This window comes from Bos mutus, chromosome 9 (genome assembly GCF_027580195.1).
Source record: "Bos mutus isolate GX-2022 chromosome 9, NWIPB_WYAK_1.1, whole genome shotgun sequence".
In the NCBI taxonomy this organism is placed as follows: domain Eukaryota; kingdom Metazoa; phylum Chordata; class Mammalia; order Artiodactyla; family Bovidae; genus Bos; species Bos mutus.
The window spans coordinates 50,060,620-50,087,601 of NC_091625.1; the positions used below are offsets into that span (position 1 = coordinate 50,060,620).

At 41.2% G+C, this 26,982-nt stretch overlaps 1 protein-coding gene across 1 annotated transcript in view; it reads left to right on the top strand.

Annotated features, from left to right (window-relative positions):
- Window positions 1-19,124, top strand: part of MCHR2 (melanin concentrating hormone receptor 2) — a 38,723-nt gene extending 19,599 nt beyond the window's left edge. Inside the window, exons 5-8 of the mRNA XM_070376447.1 lie at window positions 10,221-10,431; window positions 15,406-15,600; window positions 18,575-18,694; window positions 19,094-19,124. Of these exons, the coding sequence (XP_070232548.1) occupies window positions 10,221-10,431; window positions 15,406-15,600; window positions 18,575-18,694; window positions 19,094-19,124 (557 nt within the window). The remainder of the gene's footprint in view (window positions 1-10,220; window positions 10,432-15,405; window positions 15,601-18,574; window positions 18,695-19,093) is intronic.
- The last annotated feature ends 7,858 nt before the right edge of the window (window positions 19,125-26,982 follow it).

Genomic DNA, 26,982 nt, shown 5'->3' on the forward strand with positions numbered 1-26,982 from the left:
TTTGCATTAATGTTTTTAATCCTGCTTTGCCATGATGTTTTACTTGTTACCTTCTTAACAGAAGATAGCTCAATTAAAGACCACACTAAATATTAGTAGTACTATGCTAAAAATAAGGAGAAATGGATACACTTAAAGAAGATTTAGGACTTTCTCAATTATGATAAACATTGTATCAGAAGAGATTGAATAGAATAGCCAGATCATTAGTGACACTAGGAAGCAAGAAATAACCTAACTTCTGATTTTGCCAATGGAAGACTACAAACGTGTATGAAAATAATAGATTTAAAGAAGATGGAGCTTCTGGAATAAGATATCTAATGTGGCTTTCTTAAAAACTAATTGATTTGTGCTTTAGGTGTGTAAGTATAAAGTAATAAGGCCAGATCACTATTGGTCTGTCATATTTTAAATGCATAGCAGGTCAAAAGGGAGCCAGATTAAAAAATGTAGGAGGAAAATTGGGCCAATTATAACATAAGACTTTCCCCTTTTATTCTTGGGAGAGGGACTTATGAACTCAGCCGCATTACTCAACTATTCTCCATAGCCACAGTGGGTCCTGGGGAACTACTTCAATAAAGGAGATGCCATTTTTCTCTATGGTCCTCCCCCACCTCCCTCAATGTCCTGAACACATCCTTCTCCTGTCTACTGACAGACTGTTACCCAGTGGGCAGAGACTCTCTCAAGAATGCTTTGTCTCCCTATAAATAAAATGTTCCCATTCTGTCATCCCCTGCCCTCGACTGGCTGTCAAGTCAACTAATTTACACTTAATCATGAATTACTGAAACATCTTACTTTTTAACCACCTCCCCGCAGTGATGTCTACATTTTACACAGAGGTTACAAGAAGGATAGTGAGTGTTCCTGAAGGAATACTAATGGCCCAGTGATGGAATTCCAGTTGTTAAGACAAAGATGGGAAATGCTTAAAACAAGCCTCCTCCTTTTCCCCACTCAGCTGAAATAATAACTAAAGCCCCTCTGACCCAGCCCTCTACTGCTCTCCGAGTATCAGCCATGTGTAAGCTGTTGTTGGGGTTGACCCCCACCCATGCTGCACACGTAATGATAGGTTTCGATGCTATGAACCTCACAGCCACATCTGTTTAAATGAACTGGAAAGATGGTTGGAGACCCTCGTTGCTATGGTCCAACGCATCAAGACAACTCTGGAACTTAAAGGGGTTAAATGTCTTCCCCCAAGGACATAATAAATGGCACAGAAATGAAACTAGAATTTCCAATTAGGTTCTCTTTATGCAGAGTTAGCAAATATGTCACTGTGCTCTAAATTCTCCCATCCTTGGCAGTCATCTCTAATCACACAGGTCTGTCCTTTCTGAGTGCCTGTGTGATGACTCAAAATTCTTTTCCAGCTCAGCTCTTTATGAAATCACTGCTAATCCACTGGAGTTGGCTCATGCTGACCTCAAAACAAATGGACGGCGAGTTATTTCTCCAGCAAAAGTGGAGTTTACTCGGGCTCATCAAAGTACAGCAATTTGGGATCTGCAGCTATGGCAAGCTGTGGGCAAGACCTATCTAACAGGGGAAGAACAGTCTCTCATTAGCTAAGCTTTTGCCAGGCAAGAAGAGGAAGGCTTTCTTCTCTTCAAGCTCTGCTACTGCAGAGCATGATAGCATCCCCTTCTGGCCCTCTGACTCAATTTTAATTGAGGTTTCAGTTTATTAATTTTTACACTAACAGTAGGAATTTAATTCAATGAGAGTTAAATGACAAACAGGGACTGGTGAGGCAACTCAGAGATAAACAAAATTAGAAAGCTACCCCAAGGCCACCACCCCTTTCTGGCCCTAGGCTGGATGGAGGGGGAAAAAAAAGTGGCTTAACAAATCCTGGAAATGTGGGCTGCCTGGTGGGGGCTGCAACCACAGTGGGATCTGGGCCCAAGGAACAGAGCCTGCAGGGGAGGAGGTGGAGCCATGAGAGGGAGCCAGCCACTGCCACAGATGCCAACAACACAAAGGGGAAGGAAATACCCCGCCTATCCTCTCTTCTCACCCTCCAATTTCCCTCCAACAGTGCTTCCTATTGGCCAAATAAACCAAATACCAGTTAGCAAGGAGACCTAGCAGAAGCAGAAGATATTAAGAAGAGGTGGCAAGAATACACAGGAGAACTGTACAAAAAAAGATCTTCACGACCCAGATAATCACGATGGTGTGATCATTCACCTAGAGCCAGACATCCTGAAATGTGAAGTCAAGTGGGCCTTACAAAGCGTCACTACGAACAAAGCTAGTGGAGGTGATGGAATTCCAGTTGAGCGATTTCAAATCCTGAAAGATGATGCTGTGAACGTACTACACTCAATATGCCAGCAAATTTGGAAAACTCAGCAGTGGGCACAGGACTGGAAAACATCAGTTTTCATTCCAATCCCAAAAAAGGCATTGCCAAAGAATGCTCAAACTACCGCACAATTGCACTCATCTCATACGCTAGTAAAGTAATGCTCAAAATTCTCCAAGCCAGGCTTCAGCAATATGTGAACCGTGAACTTCCAGATGTTCAAGCTGCTTTTAGAAAAGGCAGAGGAACCAGAGATCAAATTGCCAACATCCGCTGGATCATTGAAAAAGCAAGAGAGTTCCAGAAAAACATCTGTTTCTGCTTTATTGACTATGCCAAAGCCTTTGACTGTGTGGATCACAATAAACTGTGGACAATTCTGAAAGAGATGGGAATACCAGAGCACCTGACCTGCCTCTTGAGAAACCTATATGCAGGTCAGGAAGCAACAGTTAGAACTGGATGTGGAACAACAGACTGGTTCCAAATAGGAAAAGGAGTACGTCAAGGCTGTATATTGTCACCCTGCTTATTTAACTTATATGCAGAGCACATCATGAGAAACGCTGGGCTGGAAGAAACACAAGCTGGAATCAAGACTGCAGGGAGAAATATCAATAACCTCACATATGCAGATGACACCACCCTTATGGCAGAAAGTGAAGAGGAACTAAAAAGCCTCTTGATGAAAGTGAAAGAGGACAGTGAAAAAGTTGGCTTAAAGCTCAACATTCAGAAAACGAAGATCATGGCATCATTTCATGGGAAATAGATGGGGAAACAGTGGAAACAGTGTCAGACTTTATTTTTAGGGGCTCCAAAATCATTGCAGATGGTGACTGCAGCAGTGAAATTAAAAGACGCTTACTCCTTGGAAGAAAAGTTATGACCAACCTAGATAGCATATTGAAAAGCAGAGACATTACTTTGCCAAAAAAGGTCTGTCTAGTCAAGGCTATGGTTTTTCCAGTGGTGATGTATGGAGGTGAGAGTTGGACTGTGAAGAAAGCTGAGCGCCAAAGAATTGATGCTTTTGAACTGTGGTGTTGGAGAAGACTCTTGAGAGTCCCTTGGACTGCAAGAAGATCCAACCAGTCCATTCTAAAGGAGATCAGCCCTGGGTGTTCTTTGGAAGGAATGATGCTAATGCTGAAACTCCAGTACTTTGGCCACCTGATGCGAAGAGTTGACTCATTGGAAAAGACTCTGATGCTGGGAGGGACTGGTGGCAGGAGGAGAAGGGGACAACAGAGGATGAGATGGCTGGATGGCATCACTGACTTGATGGACGTGAGTCTGGGTGAACTCCAGGAGTTGGTGATGGACAGGGAGGCCTAGTGTGCTGAGATTCATGGGGTCGCAAAGAGGCAGATACAACTGAGTGACTGAACTGAACTGAACTGAAGGAGACCTAGAAATAAAGGGCAGAATAAGCTGATCAGCAAAGCATCATCCTACATATGTGGTGTTACATGATTTTTTGGTTTTATTTAACCTATTGCATATATGTGCTCAGATCATGAACTCATTATTGCCAAATTCATACTCAAATTGAAGAAAGCAGGGAAAACCACTAGACCATTTAGGTATGACCTAAATCAAATCCCTTACATTTATACAGTGGAAGTAACAAATAGATTCAAGGATTAGATCTGAGAGAGAGAGCGCCTGAATAACTATGGACGGAGTTATTCTCCGTCCATGGAGAATAGTTATGGACGGAGGTTCATGACACTGTACAGGAGGCAGTGATCAAGACCATCCCCAAGAAAAAGAAATGCAAAAAGGCAGAATGGTTGTCTGAGAAGGCCTTACAAATAGCTGAGAAAAGAAGAGAAATGAAAGGCAAAGGAGAAAAGGCAAGATATACCCATTTGAGTTCCAAAGAATAGCAAGGAGAGATAAGAAAGCCTTCCTCAGCAATCAATGCAAAGAAATAGAGGAAAACAACAGAATGGGAAAGACTGGAGATCTCTTCAAGAAAATTAGAGATACCAAGGGAACATTTCATGCAAAGATGGGCACAATAAAGGACAGAAACAGTGTGGACCTAACAGAAGCAGAAGATATTAAGAAGAGGTAGCAAGAATACACAGAAGAACTATACAAAAAAGATCTTCATGACCCAGATAATCACGATGCTGTGATCACTTACCTAGAGTCAGACATCCTGGAATGTGAAGTCAAGTGGGCCTTACAAAGCATCACTACAAATAAAGCTAGTGGAGGTGATGGAATTCCAGTTGAGTGATTTCAAATCCTAAAAGATAATGCTTTGAAAGTGCTCTACTCAATATGCCAGCAAATTTGGAAAACTCAGCAGTGGCCACAGGACTGGAAAAGGTCAGTCTTCATACCAATCCCAAAGAAAGGCAATGCCAAAGAATGTTCAAACTACCACACAATTGTACTCATCTCACAAGCTAGTAAAGTAATGCTCAAAATTCTCCAAGTCAGGCTTCAACAGTACACGAACCATGAACTTCCAGATGTTCAAGTTTAGAAAAGGCAGAGGAACCAGAAATCAAATTGCCAGTATCCACTGGATCATTGAAAAAGCAAGAGAGTTCCAGAAAAACATTGACTTCTGCTTTATTGACTATGTCAAAGCCTTTGACTCTGTGCATCACAACAAATTGTGGAAAATTCTTCAGGAGATGGGAATACCAGACCACCTTACCTCCTGAGAAATCTGTATGCAGGTCAAGAACCAACAGTTAGAACTAGACTTTGAACAACAGACTGGTTCCAAATCGGGAAATGAGTACATCAAGGCTGTATGTGGTCATCCTGCTTATTTAACTTATATGCAGAGTACATCATGAGAAATGCTGGACTGGATGAAGCACAAGCTGGAATCAAGATTTCTGGGAGAAATATCAATAACCTCAGATATGCAGATGACACCACCCTTATGGCAGAAAGCAAAGAGGAAGTAAAGAACCTCTTGATGAAAGTGAAAGAGGAGAGTGAAAAAATTGTCTTAAGACTCAACATTCAGAAAACTAAGATCATGGCATCTGGTCCCATAACTTCATGGCAAATAGATGGGAAAACAGTGGAAACAGTGACAGACTTTATTTTGGGGGGCTCCAAAATCACTGCCAATGGTGACTGTAGCCATGAAATTAAAAGACACTTGCTCCTTCTAAGAAAAGTTATGACCAAACTAGACAGCATATTAAAAAGCAGAGACATTACTTTGCCAACAAAGGTCCATCTAGTCAAAGCTATGGTTTTTCTAGTAGCCATGTATGGATGTGAGAGTTGGACTATAAAGAAAGCTGAGTGCCGGAGCACTGATTCTTTTGAACCATGGTGTTGGAGAAGACTCTTGAGAGTCCCTTGGACAGCAAGGAGATCCAACCAGTATCAGTCCTGAATATTCATTGGAAGGACTGATACTGAAGCTGGAACTCCAATACTTTGGCCACCTGATGCAAAGAACTAACTCATTGGAAAAGACCCTGATGCTGGGAAAGATTGAGGGCATGAGGAGAAGGGGATGGCAGAGGATGAGATGGTTGGATGGCATCACCGACTCAATGGACATAAGTTTGAGTAAACTCCGGGAGTTGGTGATGGACAGGGAGGCCTGGCATGCTGTAGTCCATGGTGTCGCAAAGAGTCGGACATGACTGAGCAACTGAACTGAACTGATATATGGTTATTTCTGGCTGCAAAAAGAAAACATGTCTTTAATAGAATTTCTCTTATACATTAAACATATAAATAAGTCAAAAATCAATCATACAACTACAACCAAACAGATAATTACTGTGATTACTCAGACATACTATTTCAGTGTACGTTTAAACTAATATTTAAATAATTTTGGGGTCATAACTAGTTACATAATTGATGTTTTTTTTACTCAATAAGTATTTTCCCATTTGGGCTTCCCTGTGGCTCAGACAGTAAAGAATCTGCCTGCAGTGCAGGAGACCCAGGTTAGATCTCTGAGTTGGGAAGATCCGTGGAGGAGGGAATGCCAATCCACTCCAATCCTGCCTGGGAAGTCCCAAGGACAGCAGAGCTTAGCAAGCTATAGTCCATTGGGTCGCAAACAGTCAGACATGTCTGAACAACTAACATTTTCACTTTCATTTTCCCATTTGATTAAATATTCTTCCAAAGTATGATTTGTAACAACTATATCATGACTGCAGTCATGAAATTAAAAGATATGTGCTCCTTGGAAGAAAAGCTATGATAAAGCTAGACAGTGTATTAAAAAGCAGAGATATTACTTTGCCAACAAAGGTCCATATAGTCAAAGGTATGGTTTTTCCAGTAATCATGTATGTATGTGAGAGCTGGACAATAAAGAAGGTTGAGCACCAAAGAATTGATTCTTTCAAATTGTGGTACTGGAGAAGACTTTTGAGAGTCCCTTGGACTGCAAGGAGATCAAACCAGTCAATCTTAAAGGAAATCAACCCTGAATATTCATTGAAAGGACTGATGCTGAAGCTGAAGCTCCAATCCTTTGGCCAGCTGATGTGAAGAACTGACTCACTGGAAATGACCCTGATGCTGGAAAAGACTAAAGGCAGGAGAAGAGGGTGACAGAGGATGAGATGGTTGGATGGCATCCATGACTCAATGGACGTGAGTTTGAGCAAACTCTGGGAGACAGTGAAGGACAGGGAAGCCTGACGTGCTGCAGGCCAGGGGGTGGCAAGAGTCAGGCATGACTGAGCAACTGAACAACAACAACAATATCATTTATTGCATGGTATTGTGGTATACCTTTGTTTATCATCATATTTAGACACAGTCATATTAACCATATGGAAAATGTGTTAGCTGAAACGATCATTGGTTTACATCTTTTTATTTTTAATGTTTGGTTCGTAAGAAACAGAAATCTAATGAAGTCTGGCAACAGGAAATCTGAAAATTAATTAGACCTAAAAAGAAAATAGAAGTTAAATACTTAGAAAATTTACCATTCCTATTTAATTACTTTTAATTTGTATGTTATTACTTTCAGTAAAAAACAAAAAGCAATAATAGAATCTGTTATACTTGTTGCCCTAGTATCTATGACCAGATAAATATATTACTTGCTTCAGAATTCTCTTTTGCTATAGACAGTGTCATCTAGAAACAGTTTAATTCTTTTGAATTGCCAGGTAATGACCTGCACCATCCTCAACAAGGGAATTACCATAACTTCTAATCAGTCAATGTTGGACACCTGTCTGAAGGAGAGCAAGGGTAACAAGTCTAATTGCTGCAATTCAGACCTATGCAACCACTTATGGGTTATATCCCAATTCAAATAACATCTATTTAACAGACTAAGATTTATTGGATTTTATATTATTGTGTTTCTTTTTTTTTTTTTCCAACTGACCTCTAGTGTCGGTTCCTCCTGACTGACTCTTCTTCTGGAGGAAGACCTGGAGAGGACAAAGGAGCAGAGACCAAGAACAGCCACTTAGCAGCTCTTTTGGTTGACATGATCTTTTCCTCAACACTCTTCTTGGTTTTTCTGATATGAGTCACTCAACAATGCCCAGAGTGTGTTGCTGAGTAAGGATTTGATGGCAGAAACTTCTTCACATGGTGTGTGGGGCCAGGGCCTGCCCTGACTGATGCCTCACATGAGGCTTTGATGGCTTAGACATAAAGTTCACAGGCTGTGGAATTTGCAGTCCCTGAATAACAAAGATACCCACTAGCTTTCAAACAACAGAGCAATAGCACCAGATCCAGAGTGAACTAGTAATTGTGGTATAATCTTAAGGCCAATTCTTCTGTGCTATTTAAATCTTTATATGTTCTCAGTACATATGCCACTTCTTCCAAGAAATATGCCTTGACCAACCCCAGAGGAGAGAGGAGAGACTATTTTTAGGTGCTCCTTCATAACATTGTAAAGTCATCATTTATTTACCTATGTCTGGACTATAAGCTTCTTGATATTAGGGTTTATAGGTTATTTAGCTTTGCAGCCCAAAGCACAATATTATGCCTGAAAAATAACTGGTGTTCAATAAAATATTTGTTGAATTAATGAATAATATCTCCCAGATAAAGATGATATATTTTTATTACTGAATGTCCCAACGCTGATGATAGGGATCAAGTGAATTTTACATTAAAATTTCTGCTCTCAGAAAATTCTTTTGCCTTCATTTCCCCAAACAGGAGAGAGGAGATCTCTCTCAGGGCCCTCCACCAATTCAGTCATTTCATATGTCTTCTCTACACTGTCTGCATTTCAAGGTCTTAATTAATAGGCTTTTCTCTGAGTTAGATTTTATTGGAATATTTCTAAGTCATGGTTGAAATTTTTTTAACAATGGCTTCAGTTCAGATTTGAACTTAACAGCTTCAGTGGAGGGGAAGAAAATCACATTGTGCAATGGAAACATTTATTTTTCCTGTTTAGCTGTATTTGATGCTAGGGATAGGTAAAGACAGTCTATTGCATGAGTGAGTTTAGAGTTGGTATAATTTGATGCTGTGTAGAAATTACTTCAAAACTTAGTGGCTTACTATGGAGAACAGTATGAAGACTCCTTAAGAAGTTAGGAATAAAACTACCATATGACAACAATCCCACTATGGGGCATATACTCTGAAGAAACCATAACTGAAAAAGACACATGTACTCCAGTGTTCATTGTAGCACTATTTACAATAGCTAAGACATGGAAGCAATCTAGATGTCCACTGACAGATTAATAAATAAAGAGGTTGTGGTGTGTATATATATATACATACATATACACAATGGAATACCACAGCCATAAAAAGGAATACATTTGAGTCAGTTCTAATGAGCTAGATGAACTTAGAGCATATTATACAGAGTGAAGTAAATCAGAAAGAGAAAGATAAATATTGTATATGGAATTTAGGAAGACGGTACTGACGAACCTATCTTCGAGGCAGCAGTGGAGATGTAGACATGGAGAATGGGCTAATGGATACAGCGGGGGAAGGAGAGGGTGGGAAGAACTGAAAGAGTAGCACTGAAACATATGTATTACCATGGACAGGGAGGCCTGGAGTGCTGCAGTTCATGGGGTCGCAAAGAGTCGGACACGACTGAGCGACTGAACTGAACTGAACTGAACGTTATTAGGTTGGTGCAAAAATAATTTCAATTTTGCATTGTTGAACTTTGTCATTTGATACTGGAATGCATTCTTAAATAAACGTGGTATAAAAAAAAAAAAAAAACTTAGTGGCTTAAAACAATCAACATTTGTTATCTTACACAGTTTTGAGGGTCAAGAACAGCCTAGCTGGGTGACTCTGGCTCAGGGTCTCTCTTGCTGTTGCAGTCGAGCTGTGCATCTTTAGATGACTATCCAAAGGCTTGGCTGGGACTGGAGCATCCATTCCCAGGTAGCTTCCTTACAGATCTGGCAAGCTGGTGCTGGTTGTTGGCAGGAGGCCTCAGTTCCTTTCCACGTGGACCTCTTTATAGTGATACTTGAATTATCTCACAAGATGGCAGCTGGCTTCCCCCAGAGAAAGCAATCCAAGAGATAGCAAGGAGAATACCCCTCCATGCCTTTATGTCCAAATTTTGAATGCCATTACTGTCCATTCCACCACATCCTATTCACTAAAAGTGAGTTATTAAGTTCAACCCACACTCAAAGGGAGGGAATTAGGCCATGCCCTCCTGAAAGCAATATCAAAGAATTTGATTTGTAGACATATTTTTAAACCACGGCAGGCAGTTATCAAACAAATAGTTTAAAACGTTTGAATATACACAAGACAAGGCATTCATATGTGCATATGTGGTGGTTTCCTTTTAACTTTTAAACTTAAGTTTAGCAGTTGAAAAATCTGTTAACAGATGGCATAAACTGAAGGCGTGCCCTCTCAATGTCAATCCTCAGCTTTCCCTCCATGTCTTTTGGGTCCAGGAAAAAAACGATTCCTGACATTTTTATCTGCAGCCTGGCTGTGGCTGGTCTGGTCCATATCATTGGAATGCCATTTCTTATTCACCAGTGGGCCCAAGGAGGACAGTGGGTGTTTGGGGGGCCTCTCGGCAGGACCATCACATCCCTGGATAGCTGTAACCAGTTTGCCTGTACTGCCATCATGACTGTAATGAGTGTGGACAGGTAAGTGAAGAGATTCTGAAATATCTCAACCTAATTTAGAGGTTCCTGTACTTCTTCGAGGTCATCCCAATTTCAGCAACATCAGTGCTGGTTTGTAATAGCAAAGCTCCTCTCCATTCATTTGTTTCATTGTAGGACAAACCAGTTAATATTTTCCACCTTTCACAGAGGTCCATTTTTAATGGAAAACTTAAAACACTGTGAACATTTCCTCTTCCCCAATCATTCTTTCCAACTCAGTTTTTTTTTACAATTGACTGCAAGAAAAAAGCCCACAAAATCATGAAATACCAGAAACCAGAATGAATTCACTCCCCCAACCCCTGCCCATCATTATTGCAAAAAGGAAGCCAAAAAAGGAAGCCAAAGTCCTGAGAAGTAAAGGAAATGGCTAAAGACACACAGAGTCAGTGGCAGAGCTGAGAACTGAAGTGGCTCTCCTCACTCCCTTCAGGGTTCTTTCTGGTAAGTTTCACATCTCACATACCCTTGTTATCACCTAGCAGGTTTAGAGAATACATGAAGTAGAGGGCTCCTTTACAGCTATGAAGAGAAGTCAGAGTTACAAGAAGACCATCCTTTGCACTCACTGTTAGGATCAATTGATGCAAATGCTGCCATTTTACATCACCAGACATATCCCGGAACATTGATTGAAGGCAAAAGGAGAAGGGAACAACAGAGGATGAGGTGATTAGATTGTATTGCCAGCTCAATGGATATGAATTTGAACAAACTTGGGGAGATAGTGAAGGACAGGGAAGCCTGGACTGCTGCAGCCCATGGGGTTGACAAGAGTTGGACCCAACTTAGCAACTGAACAACAATCCCAGAACATGTCATAGCCATGTTTACCAAGCTCGTAAGCTAATGTTACTCAAGGAGATGATGGTGATGGTGAGATGTTTGTGGAGCCAGTGAGTGCTGAAGCCCAGTTCAGAGCCAGGCTGTCCAACTCTAGAGATGGCAGGTAGCTGGCAACTACCTCACCATCTGGCTTCTTTTAGGAAGCCTGTGAGCTAGGAGGTTAGGATGTTCCCTGTGGCATCTAGACGGTATGGATTTTCACACCAGGTCTTAGCAGCATGCCCCAAACAGAAACAAATCCTGAAGACAACAGTAAAAAGCACAACAGTAATATGCCCACTCAGAGAAAAACCCATGTAAAATCTCCATCCGCCTTCTTTCCACCCCAGTCCCAACCCAGCACACTAGTCCCTCTTGCTCTGATCCACTTTTTCTTTCTCTCTTGCTTTAAACATATTAGACTTTAATGTCTTTGGTATACAGAGATAAGTGTGTGTTGTTTATTGTCTAGCTTCCCCCATACATCAAATGTGAATTACACAAAAGCAGGATCTTTGATCACTAGTACATTCCGAGTGTCTGTGTAACAGTGCCTGGCATATGGGCACTCAAACACTATTATGAATGAATGAATGCTAGTCTTAAATTCCTCTGAGTCCATGGAGGACTCTTTCTTGAGCTCTGCCTCTTTTACCCTTCCAACAGGGCCTTTAGGGTTGGGAAGTGGTGAGCAGTTCATCAGACGGCTGAACAAAGGAATAACAGCGTTCATATAAATCAAATTTGCTGGGTCGTTATTATTCAAGCGTGAATAACGATGGTAATGTTTAATGCATTTTTTTAATCCTGCTGCTTTTCTACAAAAGAATTCTCAGAATATGTAGAGTATACTTCTCAACTTATAATTAACATCACATTTTTTAATCTACATGCTAGGTAGGTATATCTGGTTAGTTCAGCTGATACCACCAAAGCTCACAGTGTGTGGAATAAAGCCTGGTAAGTTTAGGGTTCCAACACCAGGACCAGGGCCCTGTGCAGGGCTGGAACCCACTTCAGAGAAGCAACTTAAAATACGAGCCTCACTGTTGTGATCCCGTTCTCAGCAGAATAAAAGCTTCTTCATACCACGTATGTACCATGAAGGCAGAAGAGTATTGGCTTTTTCTTTTAAGAGGGGGAAACCGAACCTCTTCTGTAAACCTCTTACTGCAAATAAATTGAAATCACATTGTCTGCCTTAGAACAGACCACAGAACATTTCCTAATCATCACAGGGTTTTTCTGAGTGTGTATATGTGTGCATGTGTATCTTACACAATTGAATAGCATGTATTTTTTTTTAACCTTATGGGCACAAAATGCTAAAATTTTACTTTCAAATAAAGACACTCAGGCCTTTATCTTTCTCCCAGAGGATCACATAGCCAGAGACAAATGAAGATTTTGTAACACTGAACTTTTTTCCCAGCCTCTGGAATTTCTCGTAGTTCTAACTCTACTAAATTCACAAAAATTCAAGAAAATGTGTAATTTTGTAAAACAGAAGTGAAGTTTTATCTGTAATTCCAAAACTGTCAGTGCATCAGTATGTGATATTATTTATACATTTATTTTAATGTTCGATTTGTTCAGTCCCTAAGTCCATGTCCGACTCTTTGTGACCCTATGGAGTGCAGCATTCCAGGTTTGCCTGTCCTTAACCACCTCCTGGAGTTTGCCTAAACTCATATCCATTGAGTCAGTGATGCTATCCAACCATCTGGTCCTCTCTACTCTTCTCCTCCTGCCCTCAATTTTTCCCAAGCACCAGTGTCTTTTCCAGTGAGTCAGCTCTTTGTATCAGGTGGCCAAAGTGTTGGAGCTTCAGCTTCAGCATCAGTCCTTCCCATGGATATTCACAGTTGACTTCCTTTAGGGTTGACTGGTTTGATCTCCGATTTAGTAGACCATAAATACCAAGTGTTTCCCCAAACTCTTTCATTTTCCTTTCTCTGATTAGTTAATAATTGCAAGTATATGAAATATTTTAATAGTAGGTTCCTACCTTTAAAGCCATATGAAAAAAATTTTAGACACCCAAAATATTAAAAATATTTGCTTCCAGGTGAAAGCTACCTAGACTTTTGTTAGTGGTTACTTTTTTTAATTAAATTTTCTGGAACAACAACCAAGTCAGTAAACAGAAGCCAAAATTCCCTATTCATTAATTTAACAAATATTTATTGAGCATGGACCATATGCTAGGAACCATGCAAGACACATGAGATACAGCAGCATTAAACTAATAGCCAAGGCTGCTGCCTTCATGGTGCTTCCATTCCACAGGTGTAGACAGACATTCTGTGAAAAGTCACATGGGTAAATGTGTATTATTATCTCCACATAATGATACATCCTAGGAAGGAAAAGTAGAGTCCCCTAATATCCAAATTTATAGTCATGGGCCCTCGTATAGAGTGAGTGGTCAGAGGAAGCTTCTCCAAGAGGGAGACCTAGTGGGGATCAGAGGGAAGGAGGAACTAGAAGTAGGTCCTGCCAGATGGGCTGAATAGCAGGTACCTGGCACTGAAAGACACAGAACTTGAGGGAAGGCCAGAGACGGGCACAAACTTCAGCCTGAGTGACAGGAAGGCCAGGTGGAAAAAGACCTCAAGGGTCATGGGGAGAATTCTGAATTTTATCTGAAAGGCAAAGAAAAGTCACTGAAGGGTTTTCAGCTGGGAAGGTCATCAGAGACGATTCCCTAACCCATCGATGCCATGACTCCATTGTCTTTAATCCCAGACAGAAAGATGGTGGGGCTGCTGTACAATCACTACCTATTCCCTTCCTCAGCAGGGAGGGAAGGGGGCTTCGTCTCCTTAGCGACAGGTGACTGGTAACGCAGATGCAGGGTAGGGAAGGAGGGGTGGCTGAGGTACCCGGGGCCACAAGCCTGTCCCTGCATGCCAAGGGCTCCCTTAACTGAGTGCAAAATTGAAAAGCGAGGAGACAGAGACTTTTCCATTTTCATAAATCTTCATTAAGAAGCTCTACAAAATCCTGGAGAAAATTAATAGACCATAGACCATATTTCACATTTATTGAATGTCCACTAATCCTGCTTTCCTACAGCCCCCAGCCCCCTCAAAACCGTGCTTCCTCAAATCCCCTCCTCTGGATCTGAGCTCTCTTTTTCATGCTTGAGCTTGCTTCTGAAAAATTATTCTTGGATTTACTGGAGGACCAAACATGCTTGCTGTATCAGGATTTTCAAGTCTAATTAACGATTATCTTTCTTCTGGATCAAAATGGGGGGAAAAAAGAAAAATAGAACCCTTTCCCCATGAAATTAGTCCATTTCTGCACCCCTATCAGCCTTAAGCCTCAGTTCTCTGAGGAATCTGCATTGTCTGTACTAGTCATGTTTGATTACTCTGTTAGTTCTGTGACCTGAACCTCTAAGAGCCTTTGGCCCTGACTCCAACGCCATCTAAGCAGGATGTCTGTCCTGGGTGCCCAAACCTCATGCTGCTGGGGATCCTCCCACCAGCCTCCTTCCTGTCCTATATCCGTACACCCTCCTGGGAAGTAGGCCATTCCCATCTGGAGGGAATCTCCCTACCCTCATTCAGATACAGTTTTCCAGAGCCTCCTGCACAAGGGAAGCACCTTTGTAAATAAAAAGGTTGTGGGACTTCCCTGGTGGTCCAAGTGGCTGAGACTCCGTGCTCCCAACACAGGGGGGCCAGGGTTCGATCCCTAGTCAGGGAACTAGACCCCACATGCTGCATTTTGGATGCTGCCACGAAAGGTCTTGCATGCCACATGCCATGTGTCACAACTAAGACCACAACTAAAACCCAGCACAGCCAAATAAATAAATAACTACAAAAGGGTCAGCAAACCGAAAAAAGTTTGCATAGCAATGTACCATTTTCAGGGTCTTTATGGAAGTGACTGCTGTGTATCAGTGAGTGGTTTATTCAGACTTACAGGGTCAAGAATTGTTTTCTCTACAAGTACCAGCCAGCTCTTTAAAAATATAACTTTCTTTCACCCTGATAGAGGTGTGCTTCAGGAAGGATCATAATACTAATAATTTACTCTTGTCATGAACCTTTCATCCTTGGAGCTCAGTGCTTTTATTGATTGTTCCCAAACCCTTCTCCACTGGCTTTGCAGGTTCTTGGCTCTCGTCCAGCCATTTCAACTGACAAGCTGGAGAACCGGGTACAAGACAACCTGCATCAATCTGGGCCTCTGGGCAGCTTCCTTCATTCTGGTGTTGCCTGTCTGGGTCTACTCGAAGGTCATCAAATTTAAAGACAGCGCTGAGAGTTGTGCTTTTGATTTAACATCCCCTCATGATGTACTCTGGTAGGTTGTTAAAACTTAAGAAAAATAGAGTTGAATTAAGTTGTGAAGTGCTTCATCCTCCTTGTGAACATGTGAGCAGCCACACGGAGTGTCCTTAGGGAGCCTCTCCGGGCCCGTCTCTCCACTTAAGTTCTCTGCTTCCCACCATCAAGTCGATAGTTTGATTTTTAAGGATAGGGTAACCTTTAGAAAAAAATTTTGCACTTAATCATGTAACCTCAATGGGTGCAACTATATTTAAATATGCATCTTAAAGATCCATGGAGGCCAGTTTCAGTGGGAACATAGCAATCAAGGGACAGGTGGACATCACAAAATGGTCTAGAGTTCTGAGACTCAATCCTTGTCAACATGCAGCTGGAGTTTGGCTGGGTCCCTGGAAAAGATCTATCTGAGTCCTAATTCTCAGCACTTGTGGATATGATCTTACATAGAAATGGGGTCTTTGCAGATATGATCAATTTGAGATGACATCTTACTGGATTAGGTTGGGCTCTAAATACAATGACTGAGGCCTGATAAGGAGAGGACGATTTACAGAGACACACAGAGAGCATGCAGGTGAAGACAGAGGCAGGGATTGGAGTGATGTCTGTAAGCCAGGGTCTGTAAGCCAGGAACACCAGGCATGACCATAAAACTCCAGGGAGGCTGGGAGATCACATGCTCAACACCTCAAAAAGGAACAACTCTGCAAACACCTTGCTTTAAGACTTCCAGCTTCTAGAACTGAGAGACAGATTTCTGTCCTTTTAAGCCATCCGGTGTGTGGTAATTTGTTACAGGAAGTTCTAGGAAACCAATACAGCAACCAACACAGGCACTTCTTATGTTTTCATTTTTTATTGATTCATGTATTTATTTTTGGCTGTGCTCGGTCTTCGTTGCTGCACACGGGCTTTCTTCAGTTGCAGAGTGGGGCTACTCTCCAGGTGCGGTGCACAGGCACCGCATGTTCTCATGGCAGTGGCTTCTCACTGAGGAGCATGGGCTCTAGACGCACAAGGGCTCAGTAGTTGAGGCTAGCGGGCTTAGCTGCTTCTAAGTATGTGGGATTTCCCTGGACCAGGGATCGAACCCAGGTCAAAATTTTTCTAGTTGAAACTTTCAACAGAGCATTTGTAATCCCTAATTAAATGTTTCGATCTCCTGCTAAGGGCCAGGTATTGTGCTGGTGCTTTTTACATACATTATGGCAAGTCGGTCTGGCAGATTCCTTTTTCCCATACCACCACTTGTCAAATAGAGAAGTCATTTCTGCATCACATAGACACAGCCCAAGAGGGATGGAGCCAGAGGCCTGACAAGGCCAAGAATCCAGCAGCAAGAAATTTCCAGAGGAATGCAACAGTAAAATTAATACCATGATTATTTATTTGCTATTTCTCACACCAGCACTGGCTCCACCCACAGACAGAAACCATCAGCCCATCTCAAGGTAAAGTGATGTTTAATCATGGTGGGCTGATAGATTAACCTGGGCCCCACCTGTCTAAAAGGAGGGCAGGACCTGAAGCTCACCATACAACTACAAGACTTCGGCCTGTGTCAAATAAACAAAGACTAACTATTTTGCACCTACAGCTGTTTCTGCTTCTTAATGTTGGTTATGGTAAGGGACATTCTGAGGTTTCAGATTCTATTGTTTCTCTCAGAATTAAGTCCTCAAGATGAACAAAAGGCTGGGACTAGTGTGCTATGTTCAGAAAATCTGTGGTCCCAGAGCTCTTTCTCTGCCACCCTGTCCACACCCACCCAATCCGGGTTGCCTTCTTCCAGAGCCTTCCTGGTAGCTCAGCTGGTAAAGAATCCGCCTGCAATGCAGGAGGATTCAATTCCTGGGTCGGGAAGATCCCCTGGAGAAGGAATAGGTTATCCACTCCCAGTGTTCTTGGGCTTCCCTGGTGGCTCAGACGGTAAAGAATCTGCCTGTAATGTGGGAGACCTGAGTTTGATCCCTGGGTTGGGAAGATCCCCTGGAGGAGGGCATGGCAACCCACTCCAGTATTCTTGCCTGGAGTATGGACAGAGGAGCCTGCAGGGCTACAATCCATGGGGTCACAAAGAGCTGGACATGAATGAGCAACCAAGCACAGCATACAGCACAGGACACCAGAGTTCTGCCAGGAAGGACACCTGGTGTCTCTGCAGAAACGGAGTGGCGCACGTGAGAGCTCTCCCTGGTGGAGCATAGGGAAATAATAGCTGATTTGACAACAGGTCCTCCTGGGGCTTCCCTGGTGGCTCAGAAGATAAAGAATCTGCAGGAGACCTGGGTTCAATCCTTGGGTACAGAAGATTCCCCTGGAGAAGGGAATGGTACCCCACTCCAGTAATCCTGACTGGAGAATCCCATAGACAGAGGAGCCTGGCAGGCTACAGTGCATACTGTCACGAGAGTAAGAAAGACTGAGCAAGTAAGCATGCACACCCACCTCCTGAGTGCCCATTGAGAGGCCATCTGGAGCCTCAGTTACCACTGGGTTCAAATCTCACCTCTGCCACTTACTGTGTGAGTAACCTTAGGCAAGCCACCTAATTTACTCAGCTAGTAACCTGTGTCTTAGTTTCCTCTTCTGCAACATGAAGATGTTACTGGCATTGTATTCATGGGGATGCACAGATTCAGTGGGTTAAAATAAGTAAAGCACCCAGCACAGCGCCTGCTACAGAACAAATGCCACTTATGGCCTCTTGTTGCTAATAACACTAAATATAATAGCAATAATAAGCACGCTCACTTGTTCTGTACTCAGTAGCGTTGGCTGCTGAGAAGGGCTGGCAAGGGAAGAGTCGTTGTCTGTGAATAACGAAAAGCATGACTTCACACCTCTGGATGTGAAAGGACCCAGGGATCCTTAACGTTTGCTCCAAGCACTGTTATTCTGGGCCCTGAAAAATCAGAGAATCATAAACCGTGAAAATCAGTTCTAGCATTGTGAATGTAAGTCATGTCCTCTCTCTCATTTTATAGGTATACTCTGTATTTGATGATAAAAAGTTCCTTTTTCCCTTCGCCCTTGATTTTGATGTGCTATATTTTAATTTTATGCTATACTTGGGACATATATCAACAGAATAAGGATGCCAGATGGTAAGTGTACGTCTTATTTGTTAAAAGAACAATTCAGAAATCTAAGATATCTACAAAAGGAACTTAAGCAACAGTCACTTGAAACATGCCAAGCTCAGACATATGGGCATTAATGTCTATATAAGGCATTTTCAGAAAATAAGCCATGTTCTGAAGCAGAAAATAAGTCATATTCTGAAGACTTATTTTCAGTTATGAAAATAAGTCATGTTCTGAGATTTGAGGATCTCTCAATGATAAATATTGAAATTAATGATGTAATGGTTTCATAAAAATGTATGTTTGTCATCACCGTTATTTAAATGTTTTATTTGTACATTTTACAGAGTTGTGTACATATGTAAAGATCCTAGATACTGTGTATAATTTATAGCCTTTTCATTTCTGTGACGTTTTTAGTGTAGAGAAGCAGGATTTCATTAATATTTGAATACTTAGAATAAAGTCAATTAGGACTAAATAAAGCCAAAAACTTACCTAAAGACAATAACTTAGGAAGGATCTTTAAATATTTGTTGTTGTTTGTCATTTAGCAACTAAGTTGTGTCTGGCTCTTTTGTGACCCCATGGACTATAGCCCACCAGGCTCCTTCTGTCCATGAAATTTTCCAGGCAAGAATACTGGAGTAGGTTGTCATTTCCTTCTCCAGGAGATCGTCCCAACCCAGGAATCAAACCCACATCTCCTGAATTGGCAGGTGGATTCTTTACCACTAAGCCACTAGGGAAGTCCATCTCTAAAGCTACATGAATAAATCTAAATTATTTTCCACTGAAATTGTATATATCAAGTTGTTCAAATGAGTCAGTGATTATATGTCAGGTTAAAGATCATTATTAAAATTTGTCTTTAGAATATATCATTGTATTTCTTCTGAAAAGACAAGTTACTGGGTTTCCCCATACATGATACCTAACATGGTAAAGATTAAAAAAAAAAAAGAATATGTGAAAAGAAAAAAAAAAGAATATGTGAACAATTTTACCACCATTAGTCAAAATTTGTGGCAGAACCTGGTACCAGAGGTTTAGGTGGTCTATTCGCCCATGACATTTTTATTGACTTCTTTAAATTCTTTGGATATATTATATTATTTTAAAAGTAGACTATTTAGAATGGGGAACAGGAAGCAGCCACAGTTACAGGGAAAAAAAATAGTTTCTAAATGTATCATGGGGAGCGGAGTTGGTGAAAAGGTTGAAATGGAAGCATATGGAATATTATGACATTGACAGCTGGAGAGGATACTCAAGCTCTTTTAAAACAGTTCTCCAAATCAGATCACTTTGCTCCTAACACTTTTCTCAGAAATGTTAAGAGCATCTTATGAAACAAAGTTCATACTGCCCAGTTATCCTTCAGATGCAATAAGTTAGAGGAATAATGGTTGCCTACTCTGATGAGCTGCAGAGGAATCACTATCTTAGAATGACTTCTAGCTACCATACTTTCCCTTTATAATATTCTCCAGGCTTATTCATCTGTTTCAGTCATGTCCCAGAGAAATCTCTATGAAATGTCTAAATATGACAGAACAGGACAAAATTTGGAAATTTTAAGTATTTTTAAATTTTAGAATAAAGTTAAATTTACAGAAAAGTTGCAAAAATAGTACAGAGAGTTTCCATATATTCCTCACCCAGTTTCCCCTTTAACATCTTGCCATGATTCATTTGTCAAAACAAAGGAAATGGCATTGGTATGTTGCTGATGCTGCTAAGTCACTTCAGTCGTGTCCGACTCTGTGCGACCCCATAGACAGCAGCCCACCAGGCTCCCCCGTCCCTGGGATTCTCCAGGCAAGAATACTGGAGTGGGTTGCCATTTCCTTCTCCAATGCATGAAAGTGAAAAGTGAAAGTGAAGTCGCTCAGTCATGCCCAACTCTTAGTGATCTAATGCCTTCAGTAATTAGCCCTATCTGTTAGCATGACCATAAGCATGTAATGAACACATATAACAAGTAATATTACATCTGTGCTAAGTCACTTCAATTGTATCCAACTCTTTGTGACCCTGTGAACTATAGCCTGCCAAGCTCCTCTGTCCATGGGATCCTCCAGGCAAGAATACTGGGGCAGGTTGCAGCCCCTTCCTCTAGGGAATCTTCCCAACCCAGAGATCAAACCCACACCTCTTGTATCTTCTGCATCGACAGGAAGGGTCTTTACCACTAGTGCCACCTGGGAAACCCTAACGTGTAAGATTACATATGACACACCCGGGAGGTTAAGTATCACCTCAGTTTACTCAGGCTCAGAAAGGCTAAGCAGTGGCTGTACCACTGCACAGCACATGAGAGCTAGACTGACATCCAGGTCTACCTGTTTCTTCTTACTGCACCCCTTGGCAACCTGTACCCATCATTGTGAAGAGAGCCAATAATTGGGTTTTATTGTTGTTGGGTTTTTTGCTTTCTCCTACACCCCTACAGGAAAAGAACTAAGTCTGAAAGAAATGAGTTCATATTCTTAAAGAAATAAGTTTATGCATATTATTTTGCATTTAGCTTTGTTCTCTTATCTACAAGTGATAGAAACCAGCATCTGCATTATATTTGGGCTTCCCTAGTGTCTCAGACGGAGAAGGCAATGGAACCCCACTCCAGTACTCTTGCCTGGAAAATCCCATGGACAGAGGAGCCTGGTAGGCTGCAGTCCATGGGGTCGAGAAGAGTCAGGCACGACTGAGGACTTCACTTTCACTTTTCACTTGCATGCATTGGAGAAGGAAATGGCAACCCACTCCAGTATTCTTGCCTGGAGAATCCCGGGGATGGAGGAGCCTAGTGGGCTGCCGTCTATGGGGTCTCACAGAGTCGGACATGACTGAAGTGACTTAGCAGTAGCAGCAGCAGCAGCAGCAGTGGCTCAGACAGTAAAGAATCTTCCTGCAATGCAGGAGACCCCAGTTTAATTCCTAGGTCAGGAAAATCCCCTGGAGAAAGGAACGGCAGCCCACTCCAGTATTTTTGCCTGGAAAATTCCATGGAGACAGGAGCCTGGCAGGCTACAGTCCATGGGATTGCAAAGAGTCGGTCACAACTGAGTGACTTTCACTTTCACTTTCACTTTTCAGGATATTAAGCCCACTCAGGCACATTCTTTTTAGGTTAGAGTGTATATTTGGTCAAGACTGCAGAAAGTAATGAGCTTTTAATCTCATAGATGTTCATTATGTCTGTATTTACCTTTTCTGATTTGTATAAAATATGCCCTTTGATATAGTAAGAAAAAATGCTTTTAAAGCCAACACTCTCAACAAAGGTAAATATTTTATTTTATTTGAACTGAATCTGTATTCAGATTTGGACTGAATTAGTAAGCCCACCTCCTTTGTCTAAATACTTAAAACTGCTTGCTCTATGGCCATTTAAAACTGATGCTGATTTTTAATAATAATCAGATCTTTATATAAAAGAGTCATGGAAACCAGATTTTTAATAACCTGATCTCCACTTTTATATCTCACTTATCAAGACAGATGACTTGGTACTTGGTTCTAGATCTTTTAGAGACCATTTTGGAACAAGATAATATCCAAATGCATAGCTGGATGAAAGGTTGTATAAACAGCATGAGAACTACAAATGAGACAGGTCATATCTGAGATATTTCAGTTCTGTAACTGAGATCCAGAGAGCCACACACAGAGGCTGGGTGTCCTTTTATAGTTCCCATCAAAAGCTGTGCTGTGGCTACAATTCCTGGAACCTTCATTCTCGATTCTCTAAGCAATCAGGGTTCAGTGAATAACCCGGACATGTGAAGACCCAACACAATGGGTCTTATAAATAAACAGGGTCTGTCACCATAAACAGAAGTTATTATTTGATAATTGAAAAGCAATGGAAGACTTTACCTCCATTGTCTTTTTAATATGGAAAATATATGATTCTAACACTGTAAATGGCTTTAAACCAACAGACATTTTTCTAATAACATTTCCAACATGCCTCACATAAGTCCAGTATATAAAGTGGTCAGTGAATTATTTTAATTTAATATATTAAGAGTTATATTAAAAAGTTAGCACTTGATCGGAGGAGCCAAGATGGCGGAGGAGTAGGACGGGGAGAACACTTTCTCCCCCACAAATTCATCAAAAGAGCATTTAAACGTCGAGTAAATTCCACAAAACAACTTCTGAATGCCGGCAGAGGACATCAGGCACCCAGAAAAGCAACCCAACTCTTCGAAAGGAGGTAGGAAAAAATATTAAAAACAAAAAAAAAGAGACAAAAGAGGGAGGGACGGAGTTCCGTCCCGGGAAGGGAGTCTTAAAAAGAGAGAAGTTTCCAAACATCAGGAAACCTTCTCACTGCCGAATCTGTGCCGAGCTTTGGAAGCACAGAGGGCAACATAACAGGGAGAAAAAATAAATAAACAATTTAAAACTTGCAGATTGCGAGCCCTACGGTAACTCCCCCAGCGGAGAAGCAGCACAGACGCCTACATCCGCCATTAGCAAGCGGGGGCTGGGCAGGGAGGCGCGGCGTGGGCTGCATCGCTGAGAGTAAGAATTTGGCCTGAATACCCTGAGCGCTATCTGAGCGAAATAATTTGGGCTAGCAAACCAGACTGTGGGATACCTACCACGCGAAAAGCCAGCCCTAACCTAAGACCGCCAGGCCCGCGCACGAAACAAAGGACTGAACAGGGATAGCCGGCTGCAGACCTTCCCCCTCGGGTGACAGGCAGCCAGAGCCGGAAGGGGGCAATCGCAGCCCCAGAGAGACATTATCTATAAAACTGTAAGCAGGCTTCTTTGCTAACTAAAACTTCTTGGGGGTCTGGACGGTCAACATCTGCCTGAGAAGGCGCGCGGTTTTACATCCAGATAACCGAGTGGCGGGAGGCGATAAGTCGCAGCATTGGCGCCGCCTGGGAAGAGCAAATTGGCGCCGGACCTGGGAAGAGCACAAAACGCAGGCCCAAGTGAGTCTGCGCCTCTGAGGACTACCCGAGTGCCTGAACCTGAGCGGCTTGGACCTGGGAGGTGCATGCAGCCCAGGGCCAGCCTCGGATTGTTCCCAGCGGAACAACCTAGAGTCCGAGCAGTGTGGACAGGGAGGCTACACACGCCGTGTGAGCGGGCAGACCCAGGGTGGCTGAGGCACTGCAGCCCACGCCAGTGTTATTTGTTTGCAGCATCCCTCCCTCCCTCCCCACAGCAGCGACTGAACAAGTAAGTTAAAAAAAAAAAAAAAAAAAAAAAAAAGTGTCCTCCACCGTGCCCTTTGAGTCAGGGCGGAAACCAGATACTGAAGAGACTAGCAAACAGAAGAAGATATAACAGAGGGAAACGCCTTGGAAGCTACAGGCAATACATCAAAACCCTGTGGTTACTAAGGACTACATAGGAAGGGGCCTATAGATCTTGAGAAATATAAATCTGACCAAGGAACTAGCCAAAAATGAACTGAACCCACAACACCCACAAAAAAAAAACAAAAAAGTCCTAGATATATTTTTATTATTTTTACGATCATTCTTTTTTTTTTTTTTTTTAATTAAAAAAAAATTTTTAAGTCCTCTATTTTTCCTTTAATTTTCACTTTTATAACCTATTACTTTGCAAAAAAAAAAAAAAGAAAAAAAAAAAAAGACCCTATTTTTTTTTCTTCTTCAGCAAACTTCATATATATATATTTTATAATTTTTTGACCTTGGTTTTTTTTTTTGTTGTTGTTTTTGTTTTTTTCTTCTTTTCTTTAACATTGTATTTTGAAATTCCAAACTCTACTCTAGATTTTTAATTTTCGCTTTTTGGTATATGTTATCAATTTTGTACCTATAGTTTTTTTCTGTGACTTTTTTTTTTTCTTCTTCTCTGTTTCTTTCTCTTCTTCTTTTATATAACATTGTATATCTGAAATTCCAAACTTTACTCTAGATTTTTAATTTATGCTTTTTGGTATTTGATATCAATTTTGTACCTGTATTTTCTTTATAATTTTGTGACATTGTTCGTATTTGTTTGTTTGTTTTTTCTCTTTTTTTTTTTTCTTTTCTTTTTTTTTTTTTTTTTAACATTGTATTTTTGAAATTCCAAACTCTACTCTAGATTTTTAATTTTTGCTTTCTGGTATTAGTTATCAATTTTGTACCTGTACTTTCTTTATAATTTTCATGACCTTGTTTGTTTTTTTGTTTGTCTGTTTTTTCTCTCTTTCTTTTCCTTCTTCTTTTTCTTTAACATTGTATTTTTGAAATTCCAAACTCTACTCTAGATTTTTAATTTTCGCTTTCTGGTATTAGTTATCAATTTTGTACCTGTACTTTCTTTATAATTTTCATGACCTTGTTTGTTTTTGTTTGTCTGTTCTTTCTCTCTTTCTTTTCCTTCTTCTTTTTTCTTTAACGTCGTATTTTTGAAATTCCAAACTCTACTCTAGATTTTTAATTTTTGCTTTTATGTATTTGTTACCAATTTTGTACCTTTAAGGACCCAATCTTCAGGACCCATTTTTCACTAGGGAGTGAGATTACTGGCTTGACTGCTCTCTCTCCCTTTGGACCCTCCTTTTTCTCCACCAGGTTGCCTGTGTCTCCTCCCTAACCCCTCTCTACTCTACCCAACTCTGTGAATTTCTGTGTGTTCCAGACGGTGGAGAACACTTAGGGAAAGGATTACTGGCTGGATCTGTCTCCCTCCTTTTCATTCCCCTCTTTTATCCTTCTGGCCACCTCTGTTACCTTCCTCCTTCTTCTCTTCTCTGTATAACCCCATGAACATCTCTGAGTGGTCCAGTTGTGGAGTGCACATAAGGAAGTGACAACTGGCTAGCCCACTCTCTTCACTATTGATTCACCTCATCTCATCTGGGTCACCTCTAACTCCCTCCTCCCTCTTCTCTTCTCCATGTAACCCTGTGAACCTCTCTGAGTGACCCTCACTGTAGAGAAACCTATCATCTTTAATGTAGATGTTTTATCAATGGTGTTGTATAGAAGGAGAAGTTTTGAAACTACTGTAAAAATAAGACCGATAATCGGAAGCAGGAGACTTAAGTCCAAACCCTGACTCCAGGGAACTCCTGACTCCAAGGAACATTCATTGACAGGAGCTCATCAAATGCCTCCATACCGACACTGAAACCAAGCACCACACAAGGGCCAATAAGTTCCAGGGCAAGACATACCAAGCAAATTCTCCAGCAACAAAGGAACACAGCCCTGAGCTTTCAAGATACAGGCTGCCCAAAGTCACCCCAAAACTATAGACATCTCATAACTCATTACTGGACATTTCATTGCACTCCAGAGAGAAGAAATACAGCTCCACCCACCAGAACACCGACACAAGCTTCCCTAACCAGGAAACCTTGACAAGCCACCTGTACAAACCCACACACAGTGAGGAAACGCCACAGTAAAGAGAACTCCACAAACTGCCAGAATACAGAAAGGACACCCCAAACTCAGCAATTTAAACAAGATGAAGAGACAGAGGAATACTCAGCAGATAAAGGAACAGGATAAATGCCCACCAAACCAAACAAAAGAGGAAGAGATAGGGAATCTACCTGATAAAGAATTCCGAATAATGATAGTGAAATTGATCCAAAATCTTGAAACTAAAATGGAATCACAGATAAATAGCCTGGAGACAAGGATTGAGAAGATGCTAGAAAGGTTTAACAAGGACCTAGAAGAAATAAAAAAGAGTCAATATATAATGAATAATGCAATAAGTGAAATTAAAAACACTCTGGAGGCAACAAATAGTAGAATAACAGAGGCAGAAGACAGGATTAGTGAATTAGAAGATAGAATGGTAGAAATAAATGAATCAGAGAGGATAAAAGAAAACGAATTAAAAGAAATGAGGACAATCTCAGAGACCTCCAGGACAATATTAAACGCTACAACATTCTGAATCATAGGGGTTCCAGAAGAAGAAGAAGAAAAAAGAAAGACCATGAGAAAATACTTGAGGAGATAATAGTGAAAAACTTCCTAAAATGGGGAAGGAAATAATCACCCAAGTCCAAGAAACCCAGAGAGTCCCAAACAGGATAAACCCAAGGAGAAACACCCCAAGACACATATTAATCAAATTAACAAAGATCAAACACAAAGAACAAATATTAAAAGCAGCAAGGGAAAAACAACAAATAAACACAAGGGAATTCCCATAAGGATAACAGCTGATCTTTCAATAGAAACTCTTCAAGCCAGGAGGGAATGGCAAGACATACTTAAAATGATGAAAGAAAATAACCTACAGCCCAGATTATTGTACCCAGCAAGGATCTCATTCAAGTATGAAGGAGAAATCAAAAG